This window comes from Populus alba, chromosome 16, assembly GCF_005239225.2.
Source record: "Populus alba chromosome 16, ASM523922v2, whole genome shotgun sequence".
Lineage (NCBI taxonomy): Eukaryota > Viridiplantae > Streptophyta > Magnoliopsida > Malpighiales > Salicaceae > Populus > Populus alba.
The window spans coordinates 3,268,748-3,293,851 of record NC_133299.1 but is presented as its reverse complement, the minus strand read 5'-3'; the positions used below and the strand labels follow the sequence as shown (position 1 = coordinate 3,293,851).

Genomic DNA, 25,104 nt, shown 5'->3' with positions numbered 1-25,104 from the left:
CTGAAAGTGTCATAACAATTTGTTGACCATATGCAAGTCCCAGTCCCTATTTTTTTTATTTTTTATTTTTTTAGCATTTGTCAAGAGAAATGTAATTGGATTCAAATGGATAGAAATGTGAGATTTCAAGGGTATATAATATTCCTATGCTTGGCATGGAAGGGGTCGTCAGATTTTTATTGAAATGTGAGTCTCAACAAAAGGCATCTTGGGGCAATAGAGATTATCTTCGCCTTCTTGCCTTCTACTCTCACAGCAGAAAATTCGAATGTATAGCCTTTAGCCATTCTATCGCAAGTACACTTATCAATTCCCACATTTGTTTATACAGAATTCTAGAATGATTTAATATTTTGAGCATAGCATTTTGCTATTAGCATCAAAGGGTTGACAATTGAATCTTTCTTCTTATTAGCCGAAAATTAGAGTGTCTTGGTTGCTTCTTGTTTCATTTGAAATCCATAGTTAATTTACTCTAATTCATTTTAATTTTTTTTTTTAAAAAAAAGAAAAGAAAAGGACAACGTATGCATCTCTTCCTAGTTCAATCTAGTTTCCCATTATTTTTATGAGGCTGGCTCTAGCTCGGACTTGGATTCATATGATATCGATTATCAAGGCTTATGAAATTAGGTTTTCCGTTTTCTTATATAAAAAAAAGAAAACGAAGAAGAAAGACCCGTAGTCAACATGGCAGATCAAAATCTTGTTGATCAAATATATATCTTTACAGACCTGAAGTGTTGAATATATGTTACTACATACATGTTCATGGGAATAAGGAATGATTCACCTTTAAATGTCAACTTATTATCTTCATGGATTTAATTAAAATCATCATTGTATTTGTTATTAGGTCGAGCCTGTATGAATTCTTGCCTAATTTTATGTAATATTAAGAAAAATATTGGCCTTAATCTTTTTAGAAATTCTGAATGTAACCTCCTGAACTGGACTAATTAACTAATTAGATCTCTCATTGCTTTGTTTTTTTTTTTTTTTGTCTTTTCAGGATCCCCTTGTATTCTTTCTTATTTTTTAGTTTCATTTACTTAATGTGAAAAAGATTAAGAAGAATATCATGCCACATAGTCTTAGAGAATCTTCAGGTTTGAATGCATTGATGATGGCTCACACAAAACATTATTGATATTCTGTCGGGTTTAGCAGGACCCGATTGTAAGGATTGTCATATGAAACATTGGAGAACATGTGGAGTGAGCATCGATGTTTTTCATATTCAAATGTTGATGAACATACGAATGGCAGCAAGGGTGTGCTCTCTCCTTGGTTACCGGGAACTCAAGGCAGAGTTCATTTCATGAATGGTTCATATATCGATGTAAAAAGTCTGGTTTTGATTGGACTCAAGAGATTCTCACCAAGAAAAGTTGGCCCCAAAAAACTATTTCTTTGTTAAAAAAACAAAAACATAAGTCTTATTAAATTGGGAGTAAATGACCGATTAATTGCTACATATATAACATAGCATGAATAGAGAGATGAGTTTGTAATCACTATGATGTTAATTACTCATCGATAGTAGTTTACTTTTAGCAATAATTTGTTTTTTTTTTTTTTTTTATGCAAATGCTATTTGTAAACCACGATTTCAAATTAATTAATCTTTAATTCCACATCTTCTACCATGATTATTCTTAAGAAACAAAAATCCCTATGCAATGGCATGTGGTGTCCAAATTTAATAGATAATCAATCTAAATATTCTCTCAGTGGAAGATAAAATAAGAATAAATAAATAAAAAAGAATAAAAATGTACGATTTACTATTTATCCACTTTCAACACAGAGATGTGATACATTATCGAGACTGTTTGAAAATGTAATTATAGTCGATTTTTAAAATATTTTTTATGCAGAAATGCATCAAAATAATTATTTTTATTTTTTTAAAATTATTTTTAAGATTAGCATATTAAAACGATTTAAAACATATAAAAAAATTAATTTTCAACAAAAAAAATTTCTTTTTTATAAAACGTAATTTGCACCACGTTTCCAAACGGTGTTTTAAGCTCACATATTTCTTTCAACCAATCTTGACTTTATTTTTAATAGGCTATTGCTTCTTATTAACTCTTTGCAGCCGGTTAGGTAATTTACTTCACACTCTTTACTCCAATCGAAGTAAAAATAAAAATAAACTGTTAATTTTTTCTCCTAAAAAAAAGAAAACAAGAGGTAAAAATAATTTTTTTTCTTATGTTTCAACTCATTGTAGGAATCGAAGCTCAGAGATAGAGAGATATGGAAAGCAGGATGGTAAAACAATTCAATTCAAATTGGTTTAATTTGATTGATTGATGTTAATAGAAGTCTTTACTTGTACGAGTGAAATTCATTTTGAGAATCAGTGCTCACCAGGTCTCTTTCCTTTTCAGCTGAAAATGAAATGAATTTTCTGGCTCTGGTTAGTGAAATTACGTGTTCTTAATTTAGGTACTTCTTACTTTGTGAATACGCACTGTTTTTTTTTTTTTTTTTTTCTTTATCACGAGAATAAATACTACTAATTTTGACAATATTTTCTTAAGGTAAGGAACCCATCATGGATGGACAGGCACTAGTTCTATAAGAATGCTACAAAATTACGGTTGGTAGATCATGAGCCAAAATTCAAATACAAGTTGTTGATTTGGTGTTTGGAATTATGTTTGGATCATGTTTTTTAAAAAATTTAAAGTTTATGTTTAGCTTCAAATTATTAGCTTTTTGTTTTTTTGTGTTTTTAAATCGTATTGATATTCTGATATAAAAAAAAAATTAAAAATTAAAAATATATTATTTTAATTAAAAAATATTTTAAACAATAACCTTGTTAAATATAAAATTGTGTTCCATGATACTTGAGTCTAAAAGGGGCGTGCATTTATTGCATAATATAAACAGTATTTTTTTTTTCAAATAGAATTCTCTGTTTTCACTTTATTTAACTTTGAAAGTGAATATTTAGCTTGATAAAATACAGTATTTGGACCTAATTATTATATGAACCTAATTCATTGTCTAAGGTTATGGACCAAATAAATAAAACTATTTTATTTTATCAATATCATTGTGCCATTAAATGTGATTTATAGAAATTTTATTGAACATAGTAGGTGAACTAGTTTCGCCTACTAATTTCTCTACAAGAAAGGTTATTTTCAATGCAAATTAATACTTGAATAAATAATCTTCTTCTCTCCCCATTTTTTTTTTTAATAGGTTCCCAAAACCACTCCATTTCAACATGTATATATGTTTTTGTGGCTCAACATGATCACCTCCAACGTAGACATTAACACGAAGCAATTATTGAAAACTGACAAATGTTTGCTCATCATAGATGTTGAGTATCGTATATGGATTTGGCGTAAGCCATGGTTACTCTCATTGTCAATGAAAACACCTTTCCTTTATGTCAATTCTTTCTAGCTAGCTAGCTAGCTATAATCTTCCTGAATTATTCTCGAATCGATAGAAAACAAAAAATAATGTTATGCAAGATATCAGGGATTAGAAAGAAAACAATTGGCATAAAACGCAGAGGAGTTTATTTAAGGTTTTTAAAAAATAAATAGAAGAAGAAGAAGAAAAGAATTCCATTTTGTTGAAAAGCAAATGGAGACTTTTCTGTTTCTGTTACCATTCATCTAGATTCTCCTCTCCTTAATTTCTTCTTCCACTCCTCTCTCTGAAGCTCTGTGAGCAAACCACCTGGTTTTAAAACCAGCTTTATTGATTGTTTTATGAACTTAAGTTGATGGATCCAAAGAAAACAATATGATCTAATTAGATACATAAGCACCATCTTATGCCTACCATGCACCTTAATTAGAATTCATAAAGGGAAAACAATAGGATCATAAGCAAGCTGGTAGGAAATTATGGGTACGGGTTTATGTACTGATCAAAGAAAGCAATAATGATGCATAAAAGTTCAAGAATAAGAAGAAAATATACAGTGATTAAACAGTGTATTAAGTTTCCTAAGGTCCCATTTGCTAGCTCAACAATCATGGCAAACAATATTCTGATTCAAGTGCTGTGGCAGTTTTTTGAGTTCTTTTTAGGGAAATCTCTGTGAAATTATGTCATTCTCTATGTTAAATTGATGAAAAGAATTTAATTGAAAGCAAATGTTGGAGGATTAATGATGACTGCACAAAAAGTTGTCAGTATAGCCCAATAAAACAATAGTCAAGCATGTAACATATTGCACTTATTTATAGTGGCCATGAAAAACTTATAATAGTTGAATTTTTTTTTTTTTTAGATATCAGTAAGTTTCGACACATCAAATCATGGGTAAATACTTTGAATTTGATTTTATATATGAATGCGGGTGATCTTGATCACTTAGTCGTAGATCTGATACAACTGGTTATACAAACAATTTTACAAAAATATTTATAGATAGATGATACATGATTAAGATTGCTAGATTTAAAATTTTTTTTCATAATTGCTAGATTATATTTAAATTTTATTAGGTCAAATTATATAATACTCCAACTAGCAGTAACCAATTGAAATACGGATGATTTTCAAATGAGAGAGGATGTTTAAAATCTTTATTGTTTTTCTTTTATTCTAGAGATTCCAAGCGTGTAGATTGGTTTTTGGATTATTTTAAGGAGCTGCAAACTAAAAAAATTAAAAAATGATTCCTTAAATTCTCCAGATGATTCCTTAAATTCTAACTTAAGATGATAACAAGGAGAGAAAAAACGTATTTACAACCCAAGTTGTCAACTAAATAATGCAATACCCTAATTTATTCCTTAAAGCATGCTGCTTTCTAGCGATTCAGACCCTAACGCTGATGGAACAGCGGACAAGAAAAATGAAGATAACTGAAAAGGCATATCCATTGCAAGAAAGCCAAAATGAGGGGACAATATTTCAGTAAGTACTCCAATCATGTTGAGGAGCACATATTATTTTCCAAAAGCTCCATAAATATTGATTGGGACACACGAACGAACGTTTTCCTGATGGATGTGGAAGTCCAAATCCCTCATTGCTAGCCCAGTCAGCATCACAATAATGCAGAACTACTTTGTTTTAGAGCAATATGGAAACAAAACTATCAAGCAGTCCCGTCGGAAAACAGTGATTAGATTTTCTTCCATGGAAGACATCCACCATTTCTAGGTTAACTTTCACTTCAGTTTCTTATGTAGCCGAAGCCCATGATGCAGTTTGAAGCACAGGAAAAGATGCACCCAGCTAGGGTCTTGCATCCAGTGTTTATCAGGAACAAGAACACCTTGGATCGGTCCGTAATTTCAAGTTCAGACCATCGGGATAAGAGTCCAGTTGCCTGTCTCAGTTGCATCCAACCCATCATTTTCAAGGGCTAGGGCCTTGGAATGATGAACCAGGAGGTTGATGATGCAAACTCTCATGCGCACAGTAATTGAGAACGCTGCGTGTTTCACGATTTATTACTTTGAATAATCAAGGAGATGCTAGCATATATGCGATGTAAAGACAACCACTGATTTAGCCATGGCTTTAGCACCTATGCTTGTTTACATTAAAGTGCTAGGATGCGAGTGGGATTCTTTTTTTATTATTATTATATCTGATATGGTAAATTAATCTTAAAGCTTATTGACTTATCTTTCTAATTCAAATTTAAAATTAAATAATAAAAAATTCTAAGAATAAAATTGAAAAAAAAAAAAAATTAATATAAAAACATATTTCAATTCAATCCATTATCTAACTCTAAAATTAAACAATATTAAATATTATTTCGAATCAGTCAATTTGTTCACTCTAAAAGCAATTCTGACAAATTATTATAAAAAAATTTAAGAAAAAATTAAAAAAAAAACTAAATTTTTTTGAAAAAAAAACCTCCAAACTTGATTTTTTTTGTTTGGTTTAGGTTTTAAAAAATTAATTTAATATGATAAAGACAAGTTAACTTAACCATTTAAAGTTACACATTTCATGCAAAAAAATATAAACAAATTTAACTACTGTTATTACATCATGAAATAAATAATATTGAAATGTGCAATGTCAACAACGAAAATCCAACAAGTAAATGGTTTTTAAGCGCGCAACAACAAAAAAATTTTTAACGTCATCAAGTGATTTTCACATTTTTTTAAAAAACATAATGGAATTTCAATTTATGCTATCATTATAATTTTAAAAAAAACAATACACATTTGTGCATTTTGTGTTACCAGCAACCACATTTTTTTTCTAACCCAAACCCTGAACCTGCAACCACATACCAAACAGCCACTTAGTGCAGGGTAGAGTTGCTCCAAGAATGATTTGGGCTGCGGTTTTTTTTTTAAAAAAAAAACACAACCAATCCTATTGGGTGAAGTAAAAAGTTGGTCATGGAATCCTACTCTAAAAAAACTCAAAAGTCAAATTTTCATTAGAAGCACATTAGTATTTTAATTTTTTTTAAAATTAAAAATATTATATATAAATAGAAAGTTCCAATTTTTCTTTTTGAAACTTTAGTTTTTGAAATATCAGAATATTATAACATAAAAGAAGAAGAATATTACTCTGTTTCTAACTATTTCTAAGATTTTCACGTTTTTTTTATAGAAAATTCTTCCCACATTATCCATATTTTTATATTTTGGTTCTAACCACAACGGTAGCCATAAAAACTACAGCTAACGTCACAGGCTCACAGCCAAAACCCCAGCAAACTTTCTAAGCTAAACGTAAAATCTGTACCTTTTGAATGTCAAAAGAGATGAGCTACGATGAATTAGCACGGTGAAAGAAGCAAGGACAATAGTGATTTACAGCTTTTGATAAGGGTTTCTGCACTGACCTAAGTAGAAATGATTTGCTCCTGCTGTAAACCTTCGCAAGATTGTCAACACCGTCTTCTTCCGGTGTTGAGTATGAAGAATAGAAAAGACGAATATTTTCTTCGAAGAAAGAATCACAGAATAGAGTCCCAGGTCCTATTCTCTTAGGATTAGGAGCCAATTAAAGAGCCCATTATCCATGGCTTTTTGTTGTTCGTATTCTCATGAGCTGGAAAAAACGGTGTTCGTCATCAATTTAGATGCTTCGTCTTTTCATTCCAGCATACTTTTCTGGAGAGTAGAAAGTGGGAGCTTACTTGACTACCCTGTTTTACTGCATAAGGCAATGCATGGGTCTATAAATATAACCAGTTGATAAATCTCCATAAAGGATCTTTGCGTGCACGATACATCAGTTGCTCAAGGAGACAGAAACAGACTCGAGCTTCCTCTGTTTTTTATCCAAAATGCCTTCCACGGAGAGTCAGGATAGAAGATCTCCATCAGGTTTTGCCATCTCTATTTCTAGATTTCTTTTCACTAGAAACTCTTGAAAACTAAATTCTCTCTCTTGTTCAAAGGACACCCAACTGAAACTCCCACCACCGGGAAGAAATGCTGCCCTCGCAAAAAAAAGCAGAGAAAAAGCTTCATCAGGAGACTGTAAGTAAAGCAAGCTGATTTGGGAAGTCAAGTATTCATCAATTTGCTTTTGTATAAGCAACATTGCAAAAAAATATAGATTCTTAATCGATTCTGACAATGCCTTAAACGAGAGTCAATTATTCTTTACTCCCTAAGTTCTCAGCGTAGTTCTTCGTGTTTTAAAAACTTGCAACTCAGTTTCTTGACTCGTGTTGAGCTCCATCTTGTTAAAACATCTTTTGGTTTGCTCTTAATCCCAAATGCACCGTTTGACGATTTAAATTCTTAGATAAAAACCTGCACCAGAAGTTTTTATGGAAAAAACAACTTACTTTTCAGAAAGATAGCGTCAACGAAAGTCAAAGGACTAATTATGTTACAGATTTTCAAATATCTTTGAAATATAAAGGACTAAGTTACAACCGTGTTCATAACTTGTGGATTAAAGAATAATGTATTTTTTTTTTAACTATTACCGAAACTAAAAAGCGTGCGTTTTCACTATAGCCCTACACTTTGTAAACCAAGATATAGAACATTATGAATGGCGACTGTGTTTTTTTTTTTTTTTTTTTTTTATTTTAGTTTTAATAGAACAAAATTAGTGGCCAATTGTCTACAATTTGTTGTTACAAGGTACAATTTTGTTTTATAAGAAAGAGGACTAAAATGTCAAACACGATAAAATAACATGGTTGAACTAGAGTTTCCATGAAGAAAATTAATTTTTGTCTCCTCCTTTTCTCATTCTTCTATAATAGTCCCTTTAATTTTTGAAAGTTTTGTTTTGGTTAAAAACTTTATTTTTTATTTTCAATTTCTGGTTTGAAAAAGGAAATAGAGTCATCAGAAAATAACAAAAAAAACCATTCTTGATGTTAGCAAGTTACATTCAATGAGAGGAGTTCTATCACGGTGTTTTTCCCTTTAAATTGCTAAAAAATGGAGATTAAGCATTAGAGGATTTTGTTTACAATTTGATTTTGTGTTTTTGGATGAATTCCAAGAGTTTTAAGTTGGTTTATTGATATTATAAAGATGTTTTTATGTGTTAATAGGTTAAAATATATGGAAATTGGGTTATAGGGATTCAAAATATTTATCCTATTTTTTGGGCAATGGTGAAGATAAATATAGAATGACAAAAGTACATTTTTTCAGCGTGTAAGAAATAAAGTTTTAATCAAACTCATTTTCTTCTTTGAAGTTTGAATTTGATTAAAAATCAAATTTAAAAGCGGATAACTATCATTATCTTGAAGACAATGATTATCTTGAAGATAAAAATTGAATGACAAAAGTACATTGTAGTCCCTAGTTTTCACGCAAGTTGACAAATCACATTTTTTATCGAAATAAATCTTTGATCTTTTAATTTTACATTTTAAACTCTGTAAAATTAAATTAAAAGCCAATGGACCAAAATTGGGTCACAACATTCAGTTTTTTTTTTCCTATCAAATTTTATCCTCTGCTATTTTTTTTTGTGCTTTTGCAAGTTTTTTTATTAATATTTTTTAAAAATTTCATTCGTTCAAAATTAAATTAATTGAGTTAAGCTTCTTGATTAAAATCAGGTCTAGAATTTAACAAATTACAAGTTTTAGAAATTAGACAGTTTAAAGATTCACTTGAATTTGCTTGTTTGCTAAGGTATATTCTATTTATCTTTTTTTATTTTTGTTTTTTTTTTATTAATTTATTTTTTAATGTTATATTTTTTTTATATATTTTTACACTACCACTTGAACCAATAACTCATAACTTAAATTTTTTTTTTTTACCCTAATATTTTTTTACATAAAACAATTTGCTCTACCCTCAACGAAGCAAAGGTAAAAGTCTAATTTTTCTACCAATGCTAATCCATTTTTTTTATTCTTATTTGTGCAGCCTCTGCGCTCTATGTTGCTGCTGGCCTTTTGGAACTTGCTGCTAAACTGTGATCCAAATAGCAAAACTTGTGTACCGGATGCGTGGCCTTTGATTTTTCCTGCTTTTCTGTGATCATATATTGTAATAAAAGTGACTGGTTTTATTAACATGTCTGCAAACAGCTTCTAAGCATAGCCTTTGATTTTTCCCTTTTATGTGTCATATATTGGTAATAAAAGTGACTGGTTTTATTAACATGCCTGCAAAGAAAAAAAAGATATAACTATTAAAACTCATTAACTTTTTTTTTTTTTACCAAAACAACATTGTTTTGATTTTAAAATTTTTTATTAACTCAACTAACCTGATGATCCTAGTCAAAATCCAGCAGACCGGTCTTAAAACCATGCCTCTAAGATTTTTTATGTATTTTTTTTTCCTCATACAGCAATATTCTCCTTTTGATCCCCTTCTCTACCAATTTCCATTTATCTCTACGTGCCTTTTTCACCATTTCCAGCTACCCTATGTTTCGAAAAGAGTGCCTTTTTTATTTTGACATCGAGAGTGAGGAGCACCCAAGAAAAGAAGAGTGAAAACTGACAAAGTCATGAAGTCCAAAGCCTCCACATGCCAGTCTTTTTTCTTTTTCTTTTTTTGCTTAGGGAGCGGTCTCAGAATATAATCTGTAGAGACAAGCGAAAGCTACGAGATTAATACTTAAAACCAGTTTCTGAGAACAGTCCTAGAATTTACTTTTATAATTCTATTTCTCAGCATGTTACAGGGTACTTTCGTCCCAAACATAAGCACATTTGGCTTTTTCTCAGTATGGGGTGTATGGTAATGTTCAAATATTGTGGTTGAACAGCCTATTCCTTAAAAAACAAGACACCGGAATTCAGTAAGAGTTTGGACACACATGGTTTTAAGAAAGCAGGAGACCATCTAAATGGCCATCAGGGACGGTAAATAAACCCAAATGGTTGTTTTCATTTGTAATCATCAGAGGTTTGGTAAAACTCAACTTCAATAAATAATCAAGCATCATGAACATGAACATAAAGTTAAAACGAGATACCCTCAATCATGCAATAGAAAACAACAGTTCAAAGTTCAAATTAACAGCTCTTGCTAAGATCAACACAGGATCTTTATTCCAATTCATGAAAGAGAAAATGCATCATCAATCAGAGGCCATGGTGAACTTAATAATACAGCATGTTATTCTATATTTCTGGTTTTCTGAAGTTGATGTACAGTCAGGAATTTATGCTGAAGCTCCAAGCAGATTGACAAAAGGACAATACAAAAGATGTATCCAGAATAGTGATATGAAGGAATAAAATGACTAACCAACCAGTTAAGGATGAGTTATCCAGAATAATGATATGAAAGAATAAAATGACTAACCAACCAACAATTGAAGCCTTTCAATTTGTTTCCGATAATGGGAACAGCTTTTCCAGCATATTGTTAGAAAGGATCTTGTTGGGGTCCAATTCTTTCCTTGCCTTGTTATATGCATCCACAGGAAAACGCCTTCTCAACCTTTCTTTAAGAGCTGCAAGCTCATCCTTGTCCTTCGGGACCTGCACATATTTTTGGGAGTTGTTAAATAAAGAAGCACCAAATTTCAATGGAACATCATTTTGCCCATTTTAAAAATCAGTTTTTTTTATGGAATCAGAGTAATGGTAGAGAAGAAAATCAATAGGCGAAGAAAGTTTTCATTTCCTTTTGATGCCAGCAGTCACACAAAGCACAATTTCTGTGCTGGATAATCTAAAACTTGAACAGAAGATGAGATGCAAGATATTTATCAATACCTCGATTTTAGCCCAATGTTCATAAGCAGAATACTTATCCCACAACTCTGCCTGAGTCAGATGCCTGTAATGGAAGAACTCTTCTGTGATTTCCTTTCTTTGGCGGGCATCCATTGTAGGAAGATACATGATAATACCAACCTGAGAAATAAGCAAAAAGTGTTTGAGCACAACTACAGTAGCAAACCACCAATTAAGGCTGTATAATACAGCAAACAAAGAAACACTACATGGAAAGTGAGAAAAGATTCATGCATCCAGCCCTTTATCTCAAAAACAAAAGTTGACAATTCTTTAAACTGGGAAAAATTTCAAGTACTCATGGGACAACAGAAATGTTGTCTTATAGAATAGATATACCTAAGAGAGATAAGTATCTCAAATCAGATGTAAACGAAATCTCCATATCCCTAGAATTACATAAACTTACAAGCCTGGAGCATGAGAGGCACACCTGGACTTCCTGATTGAAGATGAGATGGACACAACAAAGTTTTCCCAATACATACTGTATCCAACGAATTCAATAAAGTGAAAGATTCACTGAGATTACCCATGAGAATATGTCATCCTCTGCTGAGCTTGAGGCTGGGCTCATGGAGCTCTGGCTGCGAGCTGTCCATCGCTGCTCTATGGGAGCAGGTGCAGGTATCTCTTCTTTCTCTATGAGCTGCTTCAACTTCTCTATGAATTCAAGGTCTTTCAAGCTTGGCTTAGCAAGGGTACCAGCAGGGAAACAATTTTCTGAGACCCACTGTTGACCACCGCAATCAAAGCCCAAAATTTCATCACTCCATCCCACCCTATATCCCTCTGACTTCCTCCAGAACTCAGCCTCAGCACGATTGATCTTTACAACATGGTCTTTGCTGAGAGGATCAAGAGCAAGCAGTTTATCTCTTAGCTCTGTGAATGAAAGCTCATTTATGTCTGGTTCATTATCATCTGATGATTTAGCAGCAGCAATTCTGCAAGTGACAGTGTACAATTAATTAACTAACATATATATATGCACAACGCAACAGAAATTCTTAATTAGTGGATGGATTGAAAAAATGATGACAGGAAAAAGCATTGATTTTAAAGCCTACATATTTCACACCATAAAATTACCTAAGCAAATAAGAGATTATAAACAAACTAGGAAAACATGACTGATATATAATGGTTACAGCAGATTCAGAAAGGGCAGTATACCTGTACTTTTCAAGGGACTCCTTGTAGAGGTCACGGACATGTTGTAGGGCTTCATCTGTAGTATACTTGGGTTTGTATTTGGGTGGACCTTTCCATTTTGAGACAGGGTTGCAAGTCACGACCACAACAGCGTCTGTATATGGAATATGCAGGTATTTCACATGCTTATTCTCAGATAGCAATTTCCTAAAAAAAGAAATTTTGACAGCCTTTAGCTTATAAGAAACAAATAAAATCTCAATTACTGATAATTTCATTTCATGATTCAACACAAGAGAGAGACATCTGCATTCCAAACGAGCAACATACAAGCATATCGCATCACAGTCTAACCCCTATGATATGGGTCATGCAGCTTTAAAACTAAATGACTAATCATTGTATTGCACAATCTAACACCAGATGATCTGTAGAAGAATGTTTGTAAGATTTGAAAGTTCCCTAGTTCTCAACTACAAAAGCTTTATCAACTAACATGATCATGCTAAAACCTGAGACTCCAAAATCATTACAGAAGACTGCTGCCCAGTTATAGTCCCTCCTAAATGGCGTGGAGATTTGAACTTGAATCCCATAAGTTACAAATCATTCACAACATAAATATCACTGGGAACATAAAAGCTGATTACAAATCTCAGCAATCTATCATTTTTTATTCAAATTCTCAACCATCCAGTTTGCGTGCATAAGCTAACCAGTTGTAATATCAGATAAAAAAGCTAAAGAAATTACTTGTGGTTTTTCTTGATATCTTTCATGTTTGAAATAAACGTGTGTTCCACGAGCTCTTGTCTCTCCACACATTGTAAAGTAACTTCAGAAACCACTCCAAGTCCTCCAAGACCAACACGAGCAAGATAAAATAGTTCTGGATCTTTCTCTTTTGAAATCTCTATTGTTCCTTTGGCAGGGGTGACCAATTTCATGCTAATCACCTGCTCATCAATCGGTGGCAACCTGGCACCAGTACCATGTGCACCAACCTATTAAACAAACAAGCCAAAGCCACAAATCAGTGAAGTCAATAAGATTTTACCATGTGCACCAATTCAATCTTACACTAAATTTTCTACAATCTAATTAGTGTTTCACTTTCATTCATTGGACATCACCAAGACTCCCATTCGGCACATCAAGAACACACATACTACTCAAAAGATTTCAAATTTTAAAAGAAACCCTTCAAAGTTTCCAAATTTTAACTAAAACTTGACAGAAATCCATCAGCTTATCAGAAAAATTCAGTAACACCTATAATATCCTAACCTCACGGGAATCCATGCCATCTGTAGAAAATGGTCGCATAGACCAAACCAATCGATTCAGTAGAACCAAGTGTAACAATTATTTATTACCTTTTATTTTAAATGAACAAAAAAGAAAAAAACCTGAACAATGCCACCAATCTGCTGTTCTCTAATGGAAGCAAAATTCTGCAAAGTAAGACCATATTCTTTAATCCCATCAACCAATTCTTGAACTCTTATACCAGCTTCAACTCTAACTCTCTTTTTCTCCTTATCCACCTCCAAAACCTTATCCATAAGAGCCAAATTCACCATCCCAGACCGAGCCAACCCGATCCCATTTGGAGACAACCCGGACCCAACAGGTCGGATCCGAGCCCTCTTTTCATTATTCTCTTTCACCAACTTCTCCAACTGTTCAATATTTTCTGGTTGGTAAAAGTTCCTGGTTTGAACCTCATGGGTTCCACTCCAGTTAGAAACTGTGTGAAGGTCTTCAGGTAATGGAGCATACCTGAAAAGTTGAGCCTTTTTGTGTTTTGCGTTGCCAGGAAACGGGAAGGAGTAGTAAGTGGCAGCACCACAGAAAATAACAAGGGCTGTGTAGCCTATGTATTTGCGGACTTCAGAGTTTGTTGATGGTGTTGGAGTAGGGGATGTGCAGAATTTGCGAGCTGGGTTTAGTGGGGTAAAGGGGTTTTGTATGGGTTTTGGGGGTGGTGGGGTTGTGGGGGAGAGGGGTTTTGGGCGGTGGTGGCGGAGGTGGAGAAGGGAGCGTCTAAAAGAGAGGGCTCTTGACATTTTGGGTTCCGGAGAGGGAGAGAGTGAGAGTGGGGAAGGAGGGAGGGGTTTTGTTGGGTTTTTGGTTTTTGATCACTCTCTTTGGAGGAAGTTTCATTTAGAAGTGTGGGGTATGAGAAATATGTTTCTTTCTTATTATTATTATTATTATTATTATTATTATTTGGACAGAGGTATTCTTAGAAGGGATGTTCATTTTTAATCCGAATTTAATAAATTTTCAAAATTAACTCCAATGTGTGAAATCTTTTTAACAGTTATCTTGATAAGATTTATGAACTTGAATATTGTCAACTCAAATCACAATCAAATTTACGTTTAATGACCCAAATTTTTTTGACATGAATATACTCCCACAATAAATGATCATGAAGTTATATATTATTTATAAATGAATAACAATTTTCATTTTTATTTTAATAGAATTTGTGTTTTTTAGCTTTATTTTAATTATTTATTATGATTTCATGAATTCAGTTAAATCCAATTTAAACTTGGCCAAGTTAAAATATTTTTTTTTCAAAAAAAAAAAAAAAATAATAGATTTATGATTTAATCCAAACTTCTTTTCAATCGAATCTACAACTATACAGTAAACTCAAAAGAAAAAAAAAATTTGGATATCCATAAAAAGCCTTAACACAAATAAATAAATAAATAACCCCTTAATTCTCCTTAAGAAATTATCATACGTTGTCTCAGTGTGGATTATAACCCTACTCCATAGTGTTTTCCTTTCTTCTTCTTTTTTTTTTTTTTTTTTATTTTTAATCCTTCAGTATTATACATTTTGATTCTTTATTTTTTTTAATTTGACCTTTTGAAATTGTAATAACGTCGTGGGTTCGCTTTTCAGGTTGTGCTGTATGTTTACGAATGGGGACCTCGAGATGTTGAGGAAACATTTCATTGCTCGGTTGAGATCAAGATCAGAGAAATCCTCATCATGAACAAAATACTGAGACCAATCCTATAAAAAGTGTCAATTAAACCATTTAGTTATGGCAATAATAAATACTTGCTGTTGGGAAGTTGGAAGTAAGGACTGCTGTAGAACACTTGGTGAACGTGATAGATATAAAATAAGAATGGAAAAAAAAATTATAGAGGAGAACATACAAAAATCTTATGGGGTTTAAATTAATGCCTACATTCATGAGCAAAGATCTTTCAAAGAGTTCCTTTTTTTTCAAAAAAAAAAAAATGAATTACATAAATAAAGATAATATTTCTCAAAGCTTCGGAAACCAAATCAACCCAAATAACCTAATAGAGCAAATTTCGCAAAATTAAGTTTAGGTTATACATTTTACAATACTAGATAGGTTATAATAAATATTTATATAAAAAAAGGATGTGTGCATAAACATAACTTACTAGCCATAATGATGAAACTTTGTACTTTTTATACTATTTCTTACATGCTTATATTTGTTATCAAAATGATTTTTAATGATAATCAAAGTATACAATAAAATTAATATCCATGCTAGTTTTTATTTTCGTTAAGACTCATGTTTTTATTTTCGTTATTTATAGCAAGATTCGAGTTAAAACTCAAAATATATCACTAATTAAACTTACTACTACCATTTCAATAAAATTGTACAGACTTGGAGTGTATATAATGGCATAACATCGAAACCAATTTAAAACAAATGATTAGAGTTACAATTATTCTTTGAGAAAAAGAAAGAAAGAAAAAAAAATCAGGGGTAGAAGTTATTGGTTGTGAAATATCAACATGTGATGATTAAAAGGGTCTCTTTTGAGGTATGATAAATATTTTTTTAAAAAAAAATAAATATCTAAATAGTTTTAAATATTTTTAAATTTTTTAATATTAACACATCAAAATAATTTAAAAATAAAAAAATTATTTTAAAAATTATTTTTTAGAAGTGCAGTTTGACTGGACTCTCAAGCATACCTAAAATCAGCAGTGAATGGTTGAGGACTTAATTAAAAGCTAATAATAGTTTGATGGCCATGGCGTAGTTTTACATCCACAGAGGATGCTTATTTCCTATTTAGGATTCCAATTTTAGCGTCTCATGTTCTGACACGTTGTGTGGTCATTGTCTGAATGGCGGGCCATTCCATTCCATGGCAACTGTGGCTTCCTTTAGATAAGCCATAGTATCCATGGCATATTTTGTTCTATTTTCTCCAAATTTATTCACTTCAGAAAAGAAGAAAAGAAATATACTTCAAAAGTTTTAGCCACACTCCTTTGGGCTCCTAACGATGCCCTTTCTTGGTAAGTCATGAATTTTGCACGTTTTCTTGTTGATATCTTGATAATCCCTGATATTTAAAGGATATATGATTTGTTTTTCTTTATATATTGCTCTAGCTTTTGTTACAAGTTGGTGATAATTTGAGTGCATGTAACAGCCCAGTTACGTTTATTTTTTATGATAGTGTATTGGTTTTGCCAGGGATTGGCATCTCAGTTGAGAACTGAGAGATTCTTGAATTCCACCTTGGGTTTTTAGAAATTTGTTGAGATCTAGTTGGGATATTTGATAAGCATAAAGGAGGAACTATGGATACTCTGTTGAAAACACATAACAAACTTGAATTTTTGCCTCAATCTCATGGGTTTTCAGAGAAATTAAGTAATTTGAGCTCCATAAAGATTCAAAGCCAACAACTTAGGTTTGGTCACAAGAAGTTTCGTTCAAAAAGGGGGAGAAATGGTTGTGTTAAGGCTAGTAGTAATGCACTTTTGGAGCTTGTACCAGAAACCAAGAAGGAAAATCTTGAGTTTGATCTTCCTATGTATGACCTCTCGAAGGGCCTTGTAGTTGACCTTGCAGTTGTGGGGGGTGGTCCTGCTGGGCTTGCAGTTGCGCAGCAAGTTTCGGAGGCAGGGCTCTCAGTTTGTTCTATTGATCCATCTCCCAAATTGATTTGGCCTAATAATTATGGTGTTTGGGTGGATGAATTTGAAGCCATGGATATGCTTGATTGCCTTGATACAACTTGGTCTGGTGCTGTTGTATATGTTGATGACAAGACAAAGAAAGATCTTGATAGGCCTTATGGGAGGGTTAATAGGAGGCAGCTCAAGTCCAAAATGTTACAGAAATGCATATCTAATGGTGTAAAGTTTCACCAAACTAAAGTCATCAAGGTTATTCACGAGGAATCCAAATCTCTATTGATTTGCAATGATGGTGTCACAATCCAAGCTTCTGTGGTTCTTGATGCAACTGGCTTTTCTAGATGCCTTGTTCAATATGATAAGCCATATGATCCAGGTTACCAAGTGGCTTATGGAATTTTGGCAGAGGTAGAAGAGCACCCATTTGATGTTGATAAGATGGTTTTTATGGATTGGAGAGATTCACATCTGAACAACAATCTGGAACTAAAAGAGAGTAATAGCAAGATCCCTACTTTTCTCTATGCAATGCCCTTTTCGTCGGACAGGATATTTCTTGAAGAAACTTCCCTCGTAGCTAGGCCTGGAGTACCCATGAAAGATATCCAGGAAAGGATGGTGGCCAGGTTAAGGCACTTGGGTATAAAAGTGAAAAGCATTGAGGAAGACGAGCGTTGTGTCATTCCAATGGGGGGGCCCCTCCCCGTGCTCCCTCAAAGAGTTGTTTGGAATCGGTGGTACAGCTGGTATGGTGCACCCTTCGACTGGTTATATGGTAGCAAGAACTCTAGCGGCTGCTCCAATTGTTGCTAACTCTATCGTTCAGTATCTTGGTTCTGATAGAAGCTTTTCTGGAAGTGAATTATCAGCTGAAGTTTGGAAAGATTTATGGCCAATAGAGAGGAGGAGACAGAGAGAGTTCTTCTGTTTTGGTATGGATGTTTTGCTTAAGCTTGATTTACCTGCCACAAGAAGATTTTTTGATGCATTTTTTAATCTGGAACCTCGTTATTGGCATGGATTCTTGTCATCTCGACTGTTTCTACCTGAGCTTGTACTCTTTGGGCTCTCACTGTTCTCCCATGCTTCTAATCCTTCTAGGTTAGAGATTATGGCGAAGGGAACCCTTCCTTTGGTTAACATGATCAACAATTTAATACAGGACAGAAAATAGGTGACTCGGATTCCATCTGTCTTCTAATTCTGTTGCATCTACATATTGAAGTTTCTGTGCTGCTGCCTTTAATTGTGAATAGAGCGCTATGAATCATCTGTTATTTTCTTGTATCTTAATCCATGGTTCACATACACTCATTTCTTGTCGGTATGGAGGGCAGCAGATTCGGTGGTGTGCTCTTGTTTGTCCAAAAGCACATGTTTAAATCATATTGTTGATTGATGCACTCGCTTGTATAGAATTAATTCAGATCTTTACTTGATAACCATCCATTCACTTAGAACTCGCGTGAATTTCAGTTAATAATGCCTGAAACACAGGTCATTTCTTCAAGAGAATTCTGCTTAGGCATGGAAGGGATGCATCAATGCTATTTTAAACTATGAAAAGCAGGGATCATATATTAAATGAACTCAAGTGATTATCTCTATTAATAAGTTATGATGCAGGGAATCCATGCCTCCTTGAACTTGATCTATCTCTTTACTGGGAGGTAGCATTGCTACCTAAAACTTGTCTGTTACATCTTTACTGTGGAAAGGATGATTGCGAAGTGGAAATTATGAATGCACCTTGTTCAGTTCACCACGTTATTGTTAGGCATATTTTGGATGTAAAATAAATATGGTTGCGATGGAGATGATGATTTGGAGATTATGGAAGTTTAATGGATTGAAATTATAAACCCAGTTACATATAATTGCATTAATTTGTTATTGATAAATAACAGGAAAGAACATCATCACTTTGAGAAATCGATCGATCTTCAGATATACACGATTGGTTCCCAGAACCAGACAGGTACCACGAATGAAACACACTCTGACCACAAAACATTTTCTAATTCAACGATGAAAATGTAACCAAATGCTTGCTGGACTCAAGAAAGGACTTATGCCAAAATTATGGCTTCTCTGTAGGGTTACAAGACTTTACAGCATAGGAAGTCTGAATGGAAAGAAAAATCCCAGCGTTGCACCAACTACAGCAAGGAAAGTTGATGGGTGTTTGCAATAGTTCTCCAGGCCCTGAATCACTCCGGACATAGTTTCACTGCTTACAGACCTCGGACTGCCTATTCGTTTATCTCTCGACACCCCGTACAATTCCGGGTTCGGGTGTGTCTATGTTTGTTAACGATCGAGGTGCGCTGCTCGTTAACAAACGCATCCCGCCTATCGTGTTCAAGAGTTGAGCCACCTCTTCATCGCTGCCAAAGAAGTTGATGTTCCTGCAAACCTTTTTCTTTTACAACATGGTCTCTATGTTAGTTGGATGTTCAGAACATTTTGTCGATGCTTCAACCTAATGTTTGAAACAAAGTTCAAGAGTATAACTTTTCAAACTTCCATTCCTTATATTTTTATCCTTAAATTCTTAATTTCTTTTCTACTTTGATCCCAATTTCTTTTAAAATTATAATCTAACGTTTGATTTCATATTTTCTTGTACCTTGAATTCAACATGAGCAACAACATCATGAGAATGAGCGATGAAAAGAAAGTTTGATTTTATTATGATAGAAATGGAATACAAGACAAATTTATCGAGAGTAAAACAGTACTCTAATATAATCTCATCACCAAATGAGACAAAGCTGAATTCAAGTTTGATGAACAAGCAATCCACACTCTAACTGCAAGGAATCTAACAAGCACACACAAATTATTCTTGAAACTGATACCTTTAGCACATGGAAACTCAGGGTTTGCACTTGGAGCTATCGCTGATCCTTGTGAGGGAATAGTGCTATAAAGGTCTGAATGGCTGTTAGTATGATGGTAAAAGTTGCAGCAACAAATGCAATAAAGGTCCATGGACTCTTAAAATAAACTCGCAGCCACATGGCTACCCATTTCTTTAGGACTTTCCTATGCTCCTTTTCAATGCTGGATTTAACCTGAATGTAAGCATAAGGATCGGGTATCAAATGGCTGGCTATCTGGTTGAAGAGTTCTGCGGCTTGTTCATCACTTCCTAGAGTGTTGAGGAGTATGCCCTTCGATCGCAGCACCTGCACGTCTCTATGGGTATCAATCAATGAATCCATGAAGCATACGTAAGAAGTGACCCGAGATTCATTGGATGCACCATGGCATGTTTCATAGGCCACCAAGTTTAAAAGCAAGGACCTGGTAGAGTTATCTATTCTTAATGGAGGAATATAGAGACTTCGAGTGATCAGCCATCCCCGTTTGAACTGGACATCGGTGAAAAGATCAGTCTTGCTTGGCTTGAAATGGATGCCAATGTTCCTAAGCTCCTCAGCAGGATAATAACGGTACCAGTTCATTTGAGAATTGTTATTGCACGAACTATTCTCAGAGTTTTCTGGTACAATCGTTCCAAAGCAAAATCGCTTATGTAAAAGTTCAAGAAGATGGGCTGCAGCAGGCTGATGAGGTGCTTCGGGATTCCGTGTCGTTAATGTTTTTTGCAATTCACGAAAAAATTTTGTTATCTTTTCCTTGAGCTCTGTTCCACCAGGAAGGGCACGAACTTGATCGCATAAAGCTGTAAGAAATTTCATCCAAGTTTTTTGATCAGGGTCTCTGAAACTCGCCAATTTGGTGAGAACTTCAAAAGGGAGTTGGTTCTCGAGTAAGAACAAGTCCTTCTTTACCAAAGCAGCATTGTGACTGCTCATCTTCAGATTTGCAGGCTTCATATAGAGGCAGAAGAGGAATTGGAGAATGAAGCAACCATCAAGAAAAATCATCTTGGCTAATTGCTCGTCGTTGAAATTTCTTCTTGCGTCTTCTGGATAGCGATTTTTTGCAATGTGAAGCTCTGCTTCCACCTCTCTGTATATCTCATCAATTTCTTTTGTACTATCTAATGCGAACTGGCGAGCGTATGTCTCCTTGAGCTTCTCCATTTCCTTTAGTTTTGCCTTCCCATGGTGATAGGGACCAATGGAGACCACCGATGGATCGTAACAATCGCTGTTTTGTTGAATATCACGAAACGTTGGTGGAACCCTTGGGAAATTTGTCCCTTTGTCACCAGAGGTCTCTTCCGTCCTAGCATTCTTTATCTTTATCAGCCACTGATCATCACATCTAGGGGAAGCAGAAGAGTTAACAATTTCGGACATTGCTGACAGTACTTTTCTACTTCATTAATTAGCGCAAACGAACAATAGGATACGATTATATAATATTACAACAAAGACTCTAGAAAAGCTATATATAGCTTGATATTGAAGTAGCTGCAATTTTGGAACAAGTATTTTAGCTTTACTTGGGAGGTCGAGCAAACTTTGTCGTCTAAAGCTTATCAATGGTCGTTTTCAAAGATAAATGCATATATTGTCGACCTCTAACATCCAAAAACATAATTACAAAGCTGCCGTTGGTTTTACCTTTGGCAAACGTCTCTCCTCTTCTCTGCCGACTTCCTTCTATCAACTCTAACTCGCATGAATAACTCACTTACAGTCATTTGAAGAATTTAATGGCTCATTTCTTTTTGCCATATAATAAGTTTCACGAATAAGAAGAAATTATATATTATTATTTAAGTAATTATCAATACTTTCTTCATTAAATTTTTTTTTTTTTTTACTTTCACTATCTTCATTGCATGTATCTTACTAGCCATGACATAGGTATTTATATATAGTTACTTTCCGAATTCTATAAACTTTCTCACCATTAAAGCCTGCATATATAGCAGTATAGCACGGAAGCCACATATGGTGTTGGAAATAATCAAGCCACCCAATTTTTATCTTAAGAGCTTCAGCATTGATTTTTTTTTTTATTATTTCTTTTTCCAACACACTTTTATGAATAAACGTTTTTTAAATTTGCGCTCATATATATATATATATATATATATATATATATGAGAATCACCTTATGCTATTTTTTTTTAATTCACTTATTTATTTAGAAGAATGGAGGAGATAAAATACAAATCATCGTGTCAAAGAATTATTTTAATTCTAGAATTTAAATAATTATTTTATATAATGTATGTCCCTTAATAACTACATTGACCATGTGCACTGTTGCTTTAGGTTCCGTTTAACTTTTTAGACAAAAATTTCATGGGACCATTTCTTATTTCTTCCTTGCTCATTTGGTGTTATGGAAAAATATAAACAAATATGCCAATGTTTCGTTACTCATTTGTTCTTACGGAAAATTAAAAAAAACAAAAAATTAATTCCAAGTGTGTGTGTTTGGAGTATTAAAATTGCATGTCCATGTTAAATAGTAATATAAAATAATTAATTAAATTTAAATTAATAATTTAAATTTTTAAATTAAGATGATTTTTTGATATAATATATATTAGCTTTTTAATAATGAAGCGTATAAAAGTTTAAAATTTAACAGTTTAAATTTTTAAATTAAAATAATTTTTAATTATTTATACATTGTCTCAAGTAACTGGCTTGCATTTTGTTCTATCAAGGCGCTTTGTACTTTTCTCCGACAAATTTTGATAAAAATTAAAAAGGCAAAATCTAACTAAATTCTGACCAATCTTATTTAGCACAAAAATAAAAGTGGGCTCTCTCTTTATTGCACTCTTTATATAACAAAGCATGCTTTGCCTATTTTTATCTCTCAACATGCAATTCTCGTTCAGCATGGAAAACTAAAATCAGGATAAGCTGCACGTTGTCACTTTTTCCTCACACTTTATCTATACATACTATACAATTGCTAAATTCTTATCCTCTATATTATTAAAAAAAAAAATATAAATCATATATTAAAACCTCATCTAACATCTCAATTAAATTTTTAAATTGAATTAATTTTTTGATATAATATGAGAGTTTTTAATAATCAAGCAGTCGGATTCGAATCTTATCATTCCTATTTATTTAATAAAAATTAAGCACAATATAATATAAGTTTATATAAATTTCAAGCTCCAATTTTTTTTACTTAAAAAAAATGTGTTAAAGAATAATATAAATCATGTCTTGAGATCCCACCTAATAGTTTAAACTTTTAAGTTGAATTAATTAATTCTTTAACACACAATTTCTATATATATTAGGTAAAGTTTTTAGAGATAATTTTATATTACTAAGTCCTAGAAATGATTTTATATTACTCTATAATATACTTCTTTAAGTGATTTCTTATTTGAATTTGAAATTAACACAGAATTATTATTCTTTATATTTACTTTTTCTAATTTAATTATAAAAATTAAAAGGTGTATATTAGAATTCCAACTTATGATTATTTTGTATTATCAACTGATATTATATTAAAGAATTATTTTAATTTAAAAAATTAAAATATTAGGTGAGATGTAAAAAATCATTTTATGCTACTTTTTAACATTCTGACCAATTTCATACAGAATTCAAGTGTAAGTGTGTGTATATCACACAGAGTTAAATATATATATAGTGGAGAACATGGTTGTTGATCCTTGGTTGTGGAGATGGCCCTCAAGAGAAATTAAGAACTGGTTTGCTAGCGATACCATGTCTGCTTATTGGTTGATATATCATGCCAGGGTTGTTATTTATATTATTGATGAAGATTATAGAATAATAATTATTCAGAAATCCCAAGTAATTGTACGCAGTTCAAAATGTGTGTGTGTGTGTGTGTGTGTATGTTTCAAAATTTGCAGACAGCAATTATACTAATAACATGTGAAATGCCTTTAGCAGAGATAAAGATTTGGATTGTTCCATGCTCAAAGTGCAAGAAAATTAAAGAACATATAAGGAACGAACTTTTGTTTCTCCGGTCTATAGTGTGAGAAAAAGAATAGAAGTCGGGCCCTACGAGGCTGCAACATGTGTTTTGATTCGTTTTCTTTTCGTGCTAAGTAAGCTTGGACAGAATTTTTTTTTTTTAAAAAAAAAAAGCCTTGGAAGAAATTCCTTTGTCGAGAGACAAGGATTGGATTTCTCAATACTTTCTTCATTAACTTATTTATTTACTATCAATATATATATTATTTAGGACGATCACTTAAAATTGAAGTAGCTTTTAGATTAGAGCAATTATTTTATTAACTTGGAAGTTGGGCTTACTTTCTTCTCCAAAGCATGGTCGTGTTCTTAACAAGTGAACAAAGTTAAAACTATCATAACCAATATGAAGTTAGCATTTTGGACGGACGGACGTTATATTATTAGTGCTTTCCTGCCATAATGGAATTATGGATTCTAAGCCTAAGGAAAGTTTTGCAACTATTTAATTACGAAAGAGAAGAAATTTATCGAGCTTTTCTATTATTCAATGAAGTAATTGCATCATGTAGAAACTCGTATATGTTATATCCTCCAAGTTCTTGAATCTTAATTAATCTGTCCTTCTACTGAAATTTTATCTTGTTGTTTTTGGATAAACTAAAATTTGATTTAGTTAAATGACTTGCTTGGTCCCTCAATTTTCTTTTATATAAAATCCAGGAAAGCCAAGAAGAATTGGAAAAACAAGATCTTTTCATCCTAATTTCATGAAATTCATGTGTTGAATAAACCATCAAAGAAGTTCTCTTTTGACGAATCTTCTATTAAAATTTGAGTTTATTTATAAATCAAGTAAAAAATTATAATATTTTTTAATTTATAGCGCAACCCACTCTCAATCTAATCTTTTTTCACTTGTCTAAGAAAGTATTTGCTTAATCCGTCTCACAACTA

The 25,104-nt window shown here is 32.8% G+C and overlaps 3 protein-coding genes and 1 long non-coding RNA gene across 4 annotated transcripts; 2 read left to right on the top strand and 2 right to left on the bottom strand.

The window, feature by feature from the left end:
- The first annotated feature begins 6,730 nt into the window (after window positions 1–6,730).
- Window positions 6,731–9,493, top strand: LOC118031931 (uncharacterized). The gene is made up of 3 exons (XR_004684589.2): window positions 6,731–7,313; window positions 7,388–7,469; window positions 9,345–9,493. It is a non-coding gene; the product is annotated as an uncharacterized lncRNA (long non-coding RNA).
- A 1,036-nt stretch (window positions 9,494–10,529) lies between these two features.
- On the bottom strand, window positions 10,530–14,487 carry LOC118031930 (L-galactono-1,4-lactone dehydrogenase, mitochondrial). The gene is made up of 6 exons (XM_035036440.2): window positions 13,741–14,487; window positions 13,085–13,335; window positions 12,353–12,538; window positions 11,709–12,123; window positions 11,156–11,296; window positions 10,530–10,918 (listed from the first exon to the last, which is right to left on the bottom strand). The coding sequence occupies exons 1-6, from the start codon at window positions 14,398–14,400 to the stop codon at window positions 10,760–10,762; spliced, it is 1,812 nt and encodes a 603-aa protein (XP_034892331.1). The 5' UTR covers window positions 14,401–14,487; the 3' UTR covers window positions 10,530–10,759.
- A 2,155-nt stretch (window positions 14,488–16,642) lies between these two features.
- LOC118031929 (lycopene beta cyclase, chloroplastic/chromoplastic-like) lies at window positions 16,643–18,693 on the top strand. Its single transcript, XM_073405439.1, is given in 3 exon segments — window positions 16,643–16,660; window positions 16,757–18,016; window positions 18,018–18,693. Coding segments are annotated over 2 exon segments (1,515 nt in total). The 5' UTR covers window positions 16,643–16,660; window positions 16,757–16,948; the 3' UTR covers window positions 18,465–18,693.
- A 1,494-nt stretch (window positions 18,694–20,187) lies between these two features.
- LOC118031926 (UPF0481 protein At3g47200-like) lies at window positions 20,188–21,564 on the bottom strand. The gene has a single exon (XM_035036437.1). The coding sequence runs from the start codon at window positions 21,562–21,564 to the stop codon at window positions 20,188–20,190; it is 1,377 nt and encodes a 458-aa protein (XP_034892328.1).
- Between the last annotated feature and the right edge of the window lie 3,540 nt (window positions 21,565–25,104).

What these genes read in the sequence shown, in the direction of transcription:
- LOC118031926 (XM_035036437.1), bottom strand. Translation starts at nt 21,564, where the DNA reads ATGTCCGAAATTGTTAACTCTTCTGCTTCCCCTAGATGTGATGATCAG.
- LOC118031930 (XM_035036440.2), bottom strand. Translation starts at nt 14,400, where the DNA reads ATGTCAAGAGCCCTCTCTTTTAGACGCTCCCTTCTCCACCTCCGCCAC. An exon ending in GAGTCCCTTGAAAAGTACAG is followed by an intron (nt 12,124 to 12,352) that starts GTATACTGCCCT and finishes TGTCACTTGCAG; the next exon opens with AATTGCTGCTGCTAAATCAT. An exon ending in AACATTGGGCTAAAATCGAG is followed by an intron (nt 10,919 to 11,155) that starts GTATTGATAAAT and finishes AAATATGTGCAG; the next exon opens with GTCCCGAAGGACAAGGATGA.